This window comes from Dreissena polymorpha, chromosome 4 (genome assembly GCF_020536995.1).
Source record: "Dreissena polymorpha isolate Duluth1 chromosome 4, UMN_Dpol_1.0, whole genome shotgun sequence".
Lineage (NCBI taxonomy): Eukaryota > Metazoa > Mollusca > Bivalvia > Myida > Dreissenidae > Dreissena > Dreissena polymorpha.
Window position 1 is genome coordinate 32,438,561 of NC_068358.1, and position 16,937 is coordinate 32,455,497.

Here is a 16,937-nt window from a genome sequence, read left to right on the forward strand (position 1 = left end):
GAGTCGTTTCGTGGTATCTAATGTGTCTTTAAAAACGTTTACAGAGAACTGAAAAGCACCCACTTTGTATGCAATATGCAATTCGAACCGAAGCATTCATTACAAATATATATGTTTGATAGTTTTCACAAAAGAGAAATAATTCCTTTTCGTTATCAAGCGGAAACTACAATCTGATATTTTTTGAAAACGCGACCAACCAGCACAACCACCACACTCCGACCCCCACCGCATACACCCAAGAACATCCTGATTTGGCATAACGTATTGTTATCTTGCAGCCAATTGCTTAATAGCATGCATACACAATTACTTTCTATACAATTTCTTAAAAATATTACCTTTCTGGTTGAACCGGAAGGTTGTCAATCACTGAAACACAACGAAAAATACTGAGTTGAAAGTTATAAATGCTTTTAGATAGACAAAGTCGCGAAATCGTAGTAGATATGCTGTTAGAATTCAGACCCTAGGTCCGTGTTTAGATTCACCATGTGCCGTTAACCATGTGCCAGTTTTCTTTATATCTTACCAAAAACACACATTACTAATTCTTCCCAGATTAACGGTGTCTCATTTCACTAAAGTGTTGCGAAGCAATTGAGCTTATATTCACCCTTTACCCTTTACATTAATTATAAAAACAATAACAAAATACAATCGCATTCTAAACCTGGACTATCTGACAGTCTATCTGAAAATGTATTTCTTCATAATTGTATGTACATTCACAAAACATAGATGGCCTTCTCATATTTATTCAGGAATATGAACATCACGTGACGCTAAAGTATAATATAGACAAGATTCTAACGCACTTGAATATTTGACCATAAAATACAAACACAACGTACAGATGTTGCATTTTTATATTTGTGTCTAACATTGGTAGCTGAACTTTTACTGTCTCCGACTAAGCAAAAACGGTAATACGCTGACCTGTTAAATACTGTAAACATGTTTCGGAGATTGCCGAATCGGTTGTCGAACTACTGCTATCTGTAAAAAGATAGAATACAAAACTATAATAAAAAATATGGGACAAAATAAAGGCAAACAATCAGATGAAAGTATACACTTATACAAATGTGTACAATTTAACTAATTGTATAGTGATATGCTCATTTTCGAATGTCGAAGTAAATTTTTCTACAATAATCTGCTGCTGTAGTCAAAATTACCATTAAACAAATCTAGCATTCTTTAAACATCTAGCATTCTACCAGTGTCACATTAATTCCTTTTAGTATACAAAGTAAAACATAAATAAGGCCACGGCTAATGCTACTACTACTGCTTTATCATGTATAACTTCTAGCACTACAACGTGTACTACTTCTAATAGTAAAGAACTATTAACAACTACGTTCGTATACCAACTTATCTATTTGTGAGAATTAAGTTTTGGTATACAAATACAGCTGGAACTCTTAAACACATGGGATAACTTACGACAGCACTCAGTCATGTATTCTTTTACTTTATCTTCAACAACCTCTCCAATACAGTTGTACTGCTCCTCAGCCGGGTCTCTAGAGCGAATCAGGATGCCATACGCGTCTTTATTTGCCCTGTGCATATCACAGCGCGAATTACTCAGACAAGTGGATTTTGTTGAAACTATCGGTTATCAGTATACTCAAAAGAAACAATATACTGTACATAGTGCATAAAACAATACTGGTCCTTTTATAAATGTATTGCTATGGTATTAAAAGTTTATGCGAACATTTCCCAATTTGAATTGGTGGATGGCATATGTATGACGTTAACACAATCGATATTAAAGGAAATAGGTATTTAATGAAAACCGCAATGAATTGAACCCCTTGACATACTTTAAACTCGTATCACGCAATAAATGTGTACTGAATAGAACAAAACAACGTTAACCATGTAAATTACATACGTTTTGGTCTGCAAACATATTTCACCTGAAAAGAAAACACGCGTCTATATTTAGTCATACTGGAAACAGTTGTTAGCCTGACAGAAATTCATTTTACAAGCATATTAAAAATAACTTGACAGCATTTAATGTAAATGCCAATCCGGTATTAAGCTTATGGATATTCACGGGAAGTGATTAATATAACGCATTATTACAACAACACAAATGGGAAACCGAACACATGCGCGACCTTGAATGGACTGCTAAATATTTTCGAAAGATACTCAGCGAATGTCATGTCAATAATGATAATCTTAAGAGCGTACCACGTATATTGGTTCCATCAATAATTTGAGTAGGCACTGATTCAATATGAGCCCTGTGAGCGTCTTGTGGATCGATGCTTGGATGTATTTTACTCATATCAATGCAATCATAATGGTCTTCATCTTGTGTTAATATGATTCCGGGTGCATTTCCTATCGTATTCATAGTGCCCATATTATTTTGCGCGCTCATCCATACGTTTTCAATCTCTGCAAGCAAACATAACATCAGTTCTTTGAGTGCTTCAGCTTTGTTTATAGAAGGCGTATTACTATAAGTTTACCACATTGACAGTGAAGCATTGCAATGCGTAGTCTTGTCACCGATTGCTCGTGTGGTTTCCAGCGCTATATAGTTATAGATATTTAGATAAATATATTTTAGTTTTACCAACACCAATTATGCTTTAATATCCAACTGGTGTAAAATCTAATACACTTTATTTTATTTAATTTCTTGATATTGCTAAGGTTTGTTAACAAAAAGAAACACTCAACTTAAAACAGTTTGTTTGAATTAAGTCGAGGAAATGTCCGTCTTACATACTGATTCTTACCTCCATGTGCATCATTTCTTAGTGATCTTTTCAAACACAGTCGCAGAGTTGCGCCCATGATACACATGCTAAGCACCGAACCGACAATAGCCGCAACGATTATGTAAAGTTTAGTCTCCTCCGAAACTAGCACATAAATTTGAATAAAAATAACTTTTCAAAGTTCATGCATTTAACAATAACACAGAAATATATGCGTTCTTTAATATATAAACGTGCATAAATAAAACATCAACCTAACGGTGTTGTGCAATCAAGTAACTTAAATCTTAATCTTTAAAAATATATGAACTCCTATATTTGTCTCGAGCAAAGCATGACACAAACAAAGACGCAGGAGAAGTTAAGAAGGAAATTCGATGATAAAGTTTGCTTAGATATATTAGGCTTGATACATTAAAATCTAATTTATTGCATTTTATTAAATAACAACACCTTTAATTTTTTATCTTTGAATGAAGATTTAGCAAATTCACATGAAATTAATATTTGCAGTGACCTACCTATTGATTTATCATATTAAGGTTCATGTAGAGGCTTCAGTTTAAAAAATAAGGGACCCCTAGCATTGAACTCAAATTTGACTAACGAAGAGTGCCACATTGAAAATGTTTACATATTTGCTTAAAAGGATGGTTTTCCTTCAAACTGCTGCCAATTTTGTGCAGCAACGTCTCATTCCATCGACAAAATCAATCAAAATACAAAGCGATTTTAACACAAAAATAGACATTATTTTCAAAAATCTGAATGATGTTTATTCAACGTATTTCGGCGAAATATTATATAACTAGTTAATAATATCGACATTGATGAGGGAAAGTGACGCTTAAATAGTAAAAAAGTTAACATATCTAGAAATATCAAAACTCGAACACATGTCATTTCATGACGATGGGGGCAGCCATTTTTAAATTAATAAAATTGAAAGAAACATGCTAAAAAATCACTCATCGCCTAATTGACATTCCAAACGGTTGACGATGCCAATGCATTGGATTGTAATCTTTCCGTTGATGTATGCAAACTGCATGATCAGACCTCATAAACACTCCAAAAAAATAACTTTGTAAGAAGCATTTCACCAATGTTTACAATTGTTGTCGAATGACGTGTACTTGTATTATTGCGCACAAAATATTACGCTTACAGACTGACAGAAAGATCGATACGAAACTCCGTTCAATTCATCATGGTATACTATTTTATTGATATTATATAATAAAATTTCGCTTCAACAACCTAAATGAAAAAATAAATCTTTAAAACGGAGTTTTTAATAACGGAAGTAAAAACAACGGAAGTCGGATGGATATTCTGTGAGATGCACTTCGGCTCCAGAAAAACAATACAAATACACTAAAAAAGACGTGTGGGGAAAATTTTCAGCTGGAAAATATTTGAAATGGGGTTATATATGTGATTATATGTCTGTGTGATCATTTCTGTTATTAAACGCGATCTCTTCCTGATTAATGTTAACAGTTGTTTTATTAGTCGCGACCCAACTGTCAAAATAATGATGTGTTTTCTCAGGTATGTGTATACACATACCAGGTTTTCTTACTACTTCACGTGATTTCGACCGATTTGTAATGCACGTTTTTCTACGGAGCACATCGAGATCCACGCTTTCAAAATGGGTAGAATGAATTGATATACAAATGCATAAAAATAGTCGGTTTGCCAAAAGGAACACATTATTCAAAACGGTACAAGGACAGTAGTTGTTCAGGAAGGAAGAAAGGAAAAAACATGATACATAGCTGTGTATTTCTATGTAAAACTTTAATTTCTAGAGTCGTCTGCACAAAACTCATAAAATCTTGTTTTTGATGAGCAATATCTCCTTTTATCACAATGATTTCTACCCAGCCAAACATATTTCTTTATATTTATTTACAATTTTATAAGTCGTCTGCAATTTCTTTCAATTTGAGATAATTTAAAATTTTCTATTTGGTTATAGCAAAATTGTTAAGTCCTTGAAATAGAATGATGACTCTTATTATCCACCATACCTGGATTTTTAAAAAGTAGTTCAGTTTAGTTATTTTTAGAATTTTGTTTAGGACAATTATCCAAACAATGCAGTTGAATAATAACTCATTTGTTGTTTTCTGACAAAAACATTTCTGTGAAATGTTGCTAACTTGACCTTGTAAATGTATATAGCTTTGTATTTATTCATCTTACGGTAGTGCATATCCTTCCTAACTTTAGATTAAGATTTTGTAAATTAGTGTAAAAGTGTATTGGTTTTAAACAAAAAAATGAATAAAGCAAAAAATATTGAATGTCAAAAATGTGTTTATGTTATTCTATCCGTCTTTACCTTTCAAATGATATATAGTTTGACCATATTGTACCACATTGAATGAAGAAAAACCAAAGCAAAGTTGTAATGAATATTATCCCTCCCATGAACCTTAATGAATGATATTTTGAAATATATTAAGATAAGCTTCTTAATAATGCAAGTAGTACACTGCCGCTTCAAACAGACAACTAAGACAATAAAGCTATACATACACGACAATGTCTTGAACGTCAATGTTGGTGCGATGGAGTAATTGCCAGACGAAAAACTTGCTATCAACTGAGCTTCATACTGAATGTCAGGGCGCAGGTGCGTCAGCTCAAGATCCAGCTTTAGTATTGTCAAATCCAGCGTCCCATCTATATCTATGATACTTGTGTGCCAATCTATGTCTTTACTAGTCTTGTAAAGAACATAACACGTTTTGTTTTGCACTATATTTAGCGTTCTAGCGTCGGAAAGAATCCACTGCAGGTTAACTGAGGTATCCGTTATAAGCATCGATCTTCCGTGCATAAGATTCCCAAGTTCTAAAATGTATATTACTTTAGGGTTAATAAATGTGAGTGCACATATGCTGTAGTAGTCGAAAGCGTATTGCTACCGAGAGGGGTCAAAGAAGAATGGGTAAAAGATAGAGTTATTATAGTTTTATAAAGCAAGTGTATTTGTATAGGATGGGGCATTTCTGACAATATTAAAAAAATGACAAAACATGTGATACTAGGAATAATGAATGATATGAATATCGTCAGAATAAACACACATTTCATAATACCATAAAATACATGGTCCTATTAGTGTGTACAAACATAGTTTAACCCACCACATTCGACGACTAAAACGGACTAGACGGTCTTGGTTCAGTTAATTTTGAAAACAATTAACACTGATGTATTGGATGGTCGACTTACATCTAACAATAGCTCCAATTAATGGATATTCGATATAACAATTATTGCATAATTCTTATTGGATGAATTCAAAACTAGAAGATAACATAATTTTTACCTTCAGTAAATGGATATTATATTAAACGGGATATTATAAATTGACTTTTACTACACAAACTTTCAAAACGCTAAAAAAGTTTCATAAAGGTTATTTATAAATCGAATATTTATAATTACCAGTTATTGAAAACTGGTCAATATGAATTCAATAATAATAAAATATATTAACCTTGTAAACGTTTTATGTATAAATGCAGAGTTCTGGCATTCTCGCCAAAAGAGTTGGAAGATGCACAGGTATATTGGCCAGAATGTTTACTGCTAACAGCCGCAATGTCATAACGAAGGATCATTCCATCAAAAGTATGTGTTAATGTCTCATTTAGTTCATCTGTTGGCTGTTTTATTAACGTAAGTGTTGGATGAGGATTTCCGTCCCCGATGCATTGGAATGTTGCATGTTCCGTTTCTATCAGCGTCACTTGAACAATATGTGGTAATGCGTTGATATGGAAACGTTTTATTGTTGCGGGATCTACAAACATCACGGAAAGCAACCAACATAACTCCTCAAACACTATCAGTTGATGTAGTAATATATGTGTATGATACCAGAGCCACAATTGTAAACATAATATGATTAAAACTTATATCGGCACCTTGGAACGCTAAATGCAAATATCTAAGGCATACGGTTCTGATGAAGCACAAACGTACGAATAGTGTTATGCTTTTATGAGGAACATTTGATGCCAAATGTATTGTAGCTAACCACCAACGGCATTACGTTGCTACACTGGCAAAATGTAAAATACACTTCTACTCACACTGGACTTTGAGTTGAAACATGCCCGATCCTTTGCCAATATATGGCATTTCATATTGATCAAAACGATTTATGGCTTCACACCTGTATATTCCATCACTCTGTCTGCTAACTTGAGTTATTGCCAGCTGACTGCCCAGCACAAGTAACTTACTCCCTACCCACCAAGATATATCTGTCGGTGTTGGGTTGCCATGTATATACTTGCATTCCTGGCTTATTGTTCTGTTCTCTGAAATTGCGATGTCCTTCATGTCAATAACAGTTGGTGGATCTGAAAATATAATTGTGTTTAGCAACGAGATGTCATTAAGTGTACGTGAAGTATAACAATATAAATGCAATTTATTTAATGCATAGTTTGAATTGTTTCTTACACAACACGACGATTGTCCATCGGGCTATGATCCTTAGCCCACGTATGCAAGACATAAAGGTGCCGTTATCATTCCTTGTAAACGAAACATTAAAGTGTTCATTGTCCTCACTCTTTTGGATTCGGTTAAACTGCGTTCCGTTTCGAAATGACTGTACTAAAACCTCGTTCACTGAGATTGATTGCGTTGATTTCTTTGAAATTGATTTATCGTCAGAACAATTAAGCAAAACGCTTTGGTTTTCCGTTGTATAGAAAACGTATTCCTGTCCTTTATTTTGATTAATATCTGAAAAATAATATGTAGCATAATGTGCTATAACACTGTACTATATTTATAAATCGGGTACATCGAATGATACATCCGATATATTCAATTGAATAATTAAACATATATTCATATTTAAAAATCTGTAAAAATGAAACCGACGCCTCAGTAACAGTTGTGTGCAAACGTTCGTGCAGTTGTTTCAAAGTTACTGCTGAATAGCATTCTTGCTGTTAACAACAAAACGAATTAGGGCATACCTTTTAAGCTAGCTTTACGAAACGTAGATAAAAAGCAATTTAATCAACAACGTCATTAATTGACGTCTAACACTAGCATATGTTATATAAAACATTTACAAATTTAAAAATACAATTTACGTTATGAAAACACACGTACCTTTTATTGATACAGTTACAATATTGCTTTGTTTTATTACTGGTCTTAAAAGAATTTCACACATCCATTCGACGTCTTCACTGATTTCCGGAGAGCTTGTTATATTACAACCTGTACGTCCACGGATTAAACATCCACAATTAAAACCATCAGGCTGAGACGGAGGTCTTATAGAACAACCTTTCTCGTGATAAGAAATCGTCAAGACATTCTGCCAATCAGTTTCAGACTTCTTTTTTCTGTACACATTGACTGGAGCGTATGGGTCAAATGCCCAAAAGCACACAAATTCATATTTTACTCTTGGTGTTGTTTCGATTATTTGCGCGTGTAAAGTAACGGTTGATGATGCTGTCAAATAAAAGCAAAGCGCGTTTTTGGAATTATTATTTAGTTTCGATGATTAAAAAATAGAAAAAACGATAACACACATTTATTTCGAATAATAATATCATTCATACGTATATCATAAAAACATTCTATAAATATTAAGCCTGTTTAACAATCAAAGACAAAAACAATCTAATGGTGTTTAATAAAATATTGCATAACTCTCACTGCCAGTGATATATCATTCTACGTACGAACAAACCTTTGCCACGATCTGAATACACGTATAGATCATTTTATCGAGCATAATGACTGTTATCGGATGGATACACTTAAAACAGTGAATGTTTACATATTTTAACCCAGAGCAGGTTTTAGATGTGTTAATTGTTTAAATTGTTTCAATATTTCAGTTGCATTAATAAATTTAAAAAAATGCGACTTATGTGTAGAAGATAAATATTTGTTGTAATACATAGCTCTTTTGTAAAGGCCCATTGTATAATGAACATGCAGCCATTGGGCTAATCATTTATAATCGCATATGTTTGCACTGTGAAACACGCATATCGGATGAACTGTATTTTTTCTTCATTTATTCTTAGTATGTACAAACATTGACACATCGAAATAGTTTTTTTTCAATCTAAATTAAAATATTGCTAGTAAAACTGTATAATATGATGTGCGAATTCGTTCATAAGTTGATTATGTAAAATATGTTGATAAGAAGTGAGAGGATTATCGTATAAGGTTTAATTAAAAAAATATATCACAAATGTATTTGGGTGACTTCACATTATTTTCCTCCTCTAAAGATAGCCTTAATTATGTAAGGTACATTTTCGTATTTGTCAACTTGAATATTTTGCTACATGTGTAAGACGCGTTGACGTCATATTTAAGTATTGTCAAGGACTCAAGTTATTAGCAAACATAGCTCTTGGTGTTCTTCTTGCAGCAGTTAAGTGTACCCCTTTTAAGCTTTAACATCAGAACCATTACCCCTTTTCCACAAATACATGCGCGATACCTCATCACGGGACGGCATTATGCATTACTCGTGTTCTGTATATGTGCGTACCTGTGCGTGAGGAACCGACAGTGACAAGCAATTTACTCGTCACTAGCAAAAACAATCAAGGTCACAAATAGGTGTTAATTTGAGCATACTAGTTTTTCTGGATTAAAAATTGTATTTTCCCAGATTGCGCTAGGCATTAGAAAAAAACACTATTATATTTGTAAAAAAAACAACAAACACGCTGACCCATTAACTAAACATATTGTAGCTTCTTTCAAATAATAACGATTGATTCGGTATGTTATTCAGTGCTCGTTCCGTCTTTGCTGCATTGAGGTTATAAGCGTGATTCAAGTTTAAAATAGTACATACCTGAAATGCACACTACAGAGCACACACAGCATAAAATTACTTCATTTAAACTTAGCATCTTCTTAGAGTTGTCCATATTTCAATAAAACTCCCAAACCAGTAGTTACAACAATCATCCGATAATTACGACGTAACACATGTGTTGCACACTAATCCAAACCGATACGCCTTTCATGCTGAGTCGCTTCAAATGTTTAAACATTTAAATACTGATTATTGTTTAATGTGAAACAAGGATATATGACAGGACATAACTCCACTTTTCAACCGGTGAATTCACATCAGAAAAGTGAAACTTAAACAAATAAATTTATTACGGAAGAAAATGAACACTAGTACTTTAAAGCAGCACTGTTTAAACCAAATAACACACATAAGCTAACTTGTCTAACACTGGCAAAAGCATATATAGAATGCGAGCCTTACTTTCAGTCCTAACTGTAATCCTATGAAACAAAATTAGTTTGTTGACAAAGGATACCCCAATTAAACTTGAGTTACATCGCTGAACAAGGAATTCGCTTTTTAAAGCTTTTTTTGAAGTCTTATGAACCATTTCCATTGCATCACAGGTCAAACACCACAGCATTACAAAAAGTATGGGCTTTACCCGATTTTGGGCTTTGGTTGTATTTGAATTCTAGAAAATAAGTTAACAGTAGATCCATTTTCCGTAGTGTTTGCATTCTTAATACTTATTTATGTCTAACCAGTTGTTCCAAATGTGCAAATAACGTATATAAATATTTTGAAAATTATTTTTACTTTAAAAATTAAGATTATAATTAATAAAAAGTCATTTGTTACTTTAGCTATTTGTTACTTAAATCTCTATCCGTTGTAATATATATGCAGTTTACGGTAGTACATTATTTTGTATTATTAAGCCTGTTAAATTAAGCAAACCTTATCCCGACTAGGCATAACCCTGTAACCATTATAAAACCTACATTCAATTCAAACGAGCAAAACAATTACCACAAATAAAGCAGATGAGTTCACATGGGCGTGTTTGTGTACATGCATACATGTATCATCAATCCAATTTATCAACATATTGTAGTTTCCTTTTCAAACAATAAAGATTGATACGGCAAGATACATTTCGATAAATCAAGGGTAAACGGGGTGCATCGCTTTAAACAGCCATATCTTCATCAATTGTGCAGCGATTTTCACGATCTCGGTCTTATTCAACGCAGAAATGAATTTCCTTTCTGGAAATGTATATGTCTTGCAATATTTTTATACAAATGCTGGGTCAACTTTTAAGAAAAATAACGATACACAACTCGCATGACCCAGTTGACAGTGAATGTTCGGTTGAATAAGACCGAGATTGTGAAAATCGCTGCACAATTGATGAAGATATGGCTGTTCAAAGCGATGAACCCCGTTTGGTGGTGATTTTGAGTTGCATACCTTGTTATATATATATTTGATAGTGAAATATTTTTTTCAGAAAAGTTAATTTTTCGTTATAATATGATTATTTATCATTCAAAATGATGTTTTCACTAATTAATATCATAGCCACACGCTACCCACCTGTGTCAATGACACCTATTATTTGCTTACAATAACATCAGGGGCATATATTTGCAAACAGGTGATTAATTTTGAATTGATTAATTAATGCTATGCCTACAGAAAGAATTTAGGAGCTTGAATTAGCTATCACTGAACTTATTTAATAGAAGATCTTCAATTAAGTTTAATGCTATAAAAAAAAATCAAAGTCTTATAAAGTACTGTAGTACTGATTTATGACAAAACAAAACAATAAACAAATATTAATGAATTTGCAATTCCATTCAGTCTTTAATTAAATAAATACATTTTATATGAAGCCTGATGGTCCCAGGGTAGGATTTCGCCGTTCAGGTCATCGTCAGATCGTCAGAGACTGGTCTACCATGGGTGTTAGTCGTTGGTTGTAAACTTCTTAGCGGCGAGACCGGGTCTTCAAGTGGTGGTGTTGGTCCCCTCTGCTGTGGAATTCAGAGGTGGGTTCAGGCAGCCAGTACAAAACCACTTATTCTGCAATTCACCAGTGCGAAGTTGCAGGTACTGCTGATGGATAATTTCTGAAAATAAATAAAGCAAAGTTATAACATAATACGATTTTATATATACAAACATATAATATTGAACAAAACGTAGTCAGATCAGATAAGATGTTGTAGCTATCTCTTCATTTACAATCTAGACTTATTAGCAGCGAGACCAGATCTTCAAGTTGTGGTGGTTCGTCGCTCTCTGCTGTGGAATTCAGAGGTGGGTTCAGGCAGCCAGTACAAAACCACTCATTCTGCAATTCACCAGTGCGAAGTTGCAGATTATTATTGTTGATTATTAACAGTATTGTATTTGTCTGTTTCAGGTAGACAGTGATGAGGCCTATGGTTCGGTAGCCGCCACCAGTTCGTCCAACGCTGTACCATCAACATCAAGGCTTCTCGGATCTGTAGTCGCCACCAGACTGTCAACCTCTGCTCCATCAACATCAAGGCTACCCGGGACAGTCAAAGCCACCAGTCCATCAACGACAATCATAATTGACAATTCAGTGATCAAGGGATACCATGTTTTTAAAATCAAAACCACCTGTTACAGACACTTACTTTGATGTTGGCAGGGAGTATACCAATCCGATTGATAAAAATGCTTGTCTGGTGTGGATCCCTGACATTTCCAAATTTAATATGTCTTTGCATTATAAAGAAGTGAAACTCCAGCTGCTGGACATGACATGTTTGCATGACATGTACACAGATGACAAAAGACAGTTAAAACTGTCAGATATTGCAAGCTTACCTGTAGGCCATGTTCCCGGCATATTGTCGAGCTGCTTTCGAAGAATTTTGGACTCCGGTGGCAATATTTATGCGATTGTGACAGGAGAGCCATGTCCATGTTTCCCACCATTGCCTGCCCCACATGAGAAGGGAGGTGGCGTTGTTATACCTTGTAGATATGTTGTAGTTGTTCATGATGCTGGCAGCATTTTTGCCACTCTTACTGAAGTTCTTTCCGATATGGTTGAGGGAAGTTCCATGCGTTTATCAATTTTGTGATAGCTTCATGCTTTGTATCATGCTTTAAAGTGGCAGGGCTATGTAAATGTATACATGAAATAAGATATTATGTAATTGTCCTCCAATGTTTAAAATGGGCTAATTTTAATGAGAATAAAATGTTTAATTTTCATGATAAATGTTTATGCTGTGCGAGATTCTAATTTTAGAATGGTGATATGAACTCACCAGGTATCTGATTGGTTAATGTTGTATCTCGTGTGCACGAGATCTGTAAAATATGTTTCATACTGGTTTTTGTAATAGACGGACACACAGCGTTGTTTGAAATTAACTTGAAAATAATTTTATTTCCCTAATCCCTCTCACCCTTTTTTATGTAACTGATAATTTATCATCATTTAATCTTTGAATCATTTAAGAGAAGTTAGTTGTACAGAATGTATATGTATTGAATATATGTTTAAGTCATGTTGTATTATAAATTGTAATTGATTATTCAGTTATAGGCACATTCGTTTATCATTGTGAGTGGACTTAAATTAAGAATTAACAAGAGATGTGTTTTGTCAGAAACACAATGTCCCCTATTGCGCCGCTTTGAAGCCATAAATTTGACCTTGAAGGATGACCTTGACCTTTCACCACTCAAAACGTGCAGCTCCATGAGATACACATGCATGCCAAATATCAAGTTGTTATCTTCAATATTCAAAAAGTTCTGACCAAATTTAAAAGAAGGTTAAAGTTTAAGGAAAGAAAAATACAATTATATTTGAACTTTGACCTTGAAGGATGACTTTGACCTTGACTTTTCACTAATCAAAATGTGCAGCTCCGTGACATACACATGCATGCCAAATATGAAGTTGATATCGTCAATAAAGCAACTTTAACCAAGGTTAAAGTTTTTGGGACACACACAATGAATGAATGACAGACAGACAGACAGGCCAAAAACAATATACCCCCGATCTTTCGATCCAGGGGCATAAAAACTAACTTGCAATGTAAATTTGTGATTGTAAACAATGTATTTCATGTTTTGACTGTTTAATTAACGTTTGAGATAGCCCCCAGAGTTGTTTTGACCACGTGATCCGTTATGGCTACAAGTGATCCGTTACTGCATTATTTCCGCAGCGAACAAAAACGTGCCACAAATACTTATTGTCGGCATTTAAAACATAAAATTTGCTCAAACAGTAAGAAAAGGTAATATTTTATTAAACTGATATAAAAGAGGTCGCAATAAAAATATTGCTTTTCTTCAGCGCAACTTATTTTCGCTAGTGATCTGCTATTGGTAACTTGACTGTACTTGTATTTCAAAATAAGCGCGTACACATAGACATCACTATTTCAAATTTTCTTTTTCGAACTATTTTCGATTGTTCATTAGACTTTGAAATAGCGGAGTTCAACTGTCTAACTGTTACAATTTTTTACATGTAGTTTCTTAAACATCACAGGGATCTCTTTTCTTATGTACCTTTTATTACAAGACTGTCGCCTTATGTGTATGCCAACTTGCATGATGATGTCTTATGCACTTTTCTATTATTGCCCGGTTCTTTATAACGCTGTAATGTGTTGTTTTAACATTGACCACATCTTTGACTAATCCCCATAATCATCGTTTTGTTTTATAGAAAAAATTAAGAGCGAAAAAGCTGTAGAAGATAACTCTGCTGTGACATCCTGCCCGTCTATGTTGGTCAAATCACACATTTGAATAGAAGTTCAAATTTAATGTAATTTTTCAAATATTTAATGGCAAATATATTAAATAAGCTTCAATTTTAAGTTTTGAACGAAGATAATTACATACTTCATTAATTTATAATAAAATGCCATCATACTGATGTTGCTCTCCTCCCTGTTCAGTTTGATCTGCACGCACTGCGTATACCTTTGTGTGACCTTTACCTACCTTTACCAAATTGCATCTAGGTATCTTCATTCTCGATTCGGACCACGAGGTAGCCGTACATGTTTTCATGCGCGTGTATTCCAGTATTAACCGTGGACAAGTAAAATATACGGTCTGTTACCGACATATAACTAATCTAATTACGCAGCGTTATAATATAATCTTATGTTTTTATTTATTTTGTTTGTGTTTGCGTGTGAATCTCTAGTGTACTATTTTAAACTGAGTCTCGTTTGTATTAGTCTGTACCAAGGTCTCGGTCAAGTGAGGGATATATTAAAATGATGCCCAATTGCTATAAATTATAAATTGAGTCCGAAATAGTATGAATTGTTTTACAGCCCATTTGATTTTATTTTGGAATCTGAAATATTTATGGAAAATTTCAAAATCGGCCGAATGTTGAATCCAGAATTTGTTTTCGATTTATATGCAAGGAAATCTGATCAACGTATAATTGCAAACTCACATTTTGTGCTTAGTACAGACGGCTTTCATGCGTCAGTAATTGTTATGATAGCCGCTGCATTAAAATAAAAGCGATGATAATGAACATACGGGAGAGTATCTGGGGAGAGTATCTAGGGAAGGGTTTGGTCTTCAAGGGTTTTATCATTCAGGGGGTTAATTGGCCGTGTTTAATTTATTTTCCAGGATAATTGATGGTGACGCATAGAAGCAACCAGACGTGCGTTATCTTAAAGGGGCCTTTTCACAGATTTTGGCATTTTTTTAACTTATTCATTAAATGCTTTATATTGATAAATGTAAACATTGGATCGTAAAAGCTCAAGTAAAAAATCAAGAAAAAAATTAAAAAAAGGAAAAGAACATTGCCCGGAGCAGGTTTCGAACCAGTGACCTCTGGAGTCCTGCCAGAGTCCTGAAGTAAAAACGCTCTAGCCTACTGAGCTATTCCGCCGAGTACAAATTCTTGATGTATTTTATACCTTATATAAGCAATCTTCGTAGTTTCACAAAATTTAACGACAAAAACAGAACTCTCCAAATTATTCAATCGTTTCGCGTTGCAACGCTTTATAATTTTTAGGTTTTAAAATCGTCAAAAGATGCATATAATGGCTATATTAGAGCATGGTTAATGTTCAGTATTACTGTTTCCTCACAAATATCATAACTAAAACGAAAAATTACGAATCTGAAACAACTTTTTTCAATTTTGTCAATTTACCAAGCGTGAAAAGATCCCTTTAATATGACCAATAATATTAATTGCTATATCCTTATATAAAGATTGATAATGCGCATGAGTCAGCGCGGTAGTTTGGAAAATTTTCAGTGGAGATAAAACTATATATTTCATTAGTAATAAAGGTTATAAACAATAACTGGAATGTGAAAAGTATGTGAGAAATGAGTGTTCACCTGTTCTGTGGATTATACATGCCTAAAAAGCGAACACACAGTTTACTGGGACAGTTCAAGTACAAACACAGAAGAAAAAGAGTACACGTTCAAAGGGCAATATGGCGGACAATCGTAGCTGTGCAAATATCTCAGGAGCAGCGAAATTCACAACTACGAACGCTACCCAATCGCCACAGTTATAAATGGTTCATTTGTGCAGCTAAGTCAATGTTTCAATTCAATGTCTCCGCAGCTATGTAATTTTAACAGTAATTTCAACAGACGTTTATTCATGGCGTCACAGGGGTATGGACAATTAAATATGCCGACATTCCCCAATCAAATTTATTCAGCAAAATACAGAGTTAACCGCACTGTTAAAATGCTCTGAGCATGATGGACAATACAGATAGAAATCTTGGAAAGTTAGAACCAATCCAATCAACAATGGATAATCTAATGGTGCAATGCGAGAGCATGGACAAAAAAGTTTTCCAAATTGATAGAAATTGAACAAATCCGACAATGCCCAATTGATTAAATTATAAATTGAGTCCGAAATAGGCACGACACATAGTATGAATTGTTTAACAGCCCATTTTATTTTATTTAGGAATGGAAAATATTTTTGGAATATAAGAAAATCGGCCGAATGTTGAATCCAGAATTTGTATTCGATTTATATGCAAGGAAACATCTGATCAACGTGTAATTGCAAACTCACATTAATTAAGTTCATCAAATATGAAATTGTTTAATTTGAGTTATAAATGTTATGAGGTTAAATTTTATTTACACTTATATGTATCATGAATATTGCTGGGCCAAGTGTGAGGTTGAGTGCTCTAAAACCGGTTTAAACCCCCAATGCTTTGCATTGACCGTTCCAACGCGGTGACCAGAGCTATGTGTGTATGCTGTTTCGTATTTTGCTGTTTCGTACTGTGTTGGCAATT

The 16,937-nt window shown here is 33.9% G+C and overlaps 1 protein-coding gene across 1 annotated transcript; it reads right to left on the bottom strand.

Annotated features, from left to right (window-relative positions):
• Positions 1-205: 205 nt before the first annotated feature.
• LOC127879403 (uncharacterized) lies at positions 206-9,814 on the bottom strand. Its single transcript, XM_052426186.1, has 12 exons — positions 9,643-9,814; positions 7,917-8,267; positions 7,251-7,538; positions 6,875-7,147; positions 6,277-6,582; positions 5,307-5,624; positions 2,775-2,900; positions 2,218-2,427; positions 1,910-1,934; positions 1,453-1,571; positions 940-999; positions 206-372 (listed from the first exon to the last, which is right to left on the bottom strand). The coding sequence occupies exons 1-12, from the start codon at positions 9,716-9,718 to the stop codon at positions 338-340; spliced, it is 2,187 nt and encodes a 728-aa protein (XP_052282146.1). The 5' UTR covers positions 9,719-9,814; the 3' UTR covers positions 206-337.
• Between the last annotated feature and the right edge of the window lie 7,123 nt (positions 9,815-16,937).

What these genes read in the sequence shown, in the direction of transcription:
- LOC127879403 (XM_052426186.1), bottom strand. Translation starts at nt 9,718, where the DNA reads ATGGACAACTCTAAGAAGATGCTAAGTTTAAATGAAGTAATTTTATGC. An exon ending in ATGGACAATCGTCGTGTTGT is followed by an intron (nt 7,148 to 7,250) that starts GTAAGAAACAAT and finishes TTATATTTTCAG; the next exon opens with ATCCACCAACTGTTATTGAC. An exon ending in AAGAAATGATGCACATGGAG is followed by an intron (nt 2,428 to 2,774) that starts GTAAGAATCAGT and finishes GTTTGCTTGCAG; the next exon opens with AGATTGAAAACGTATGGATG.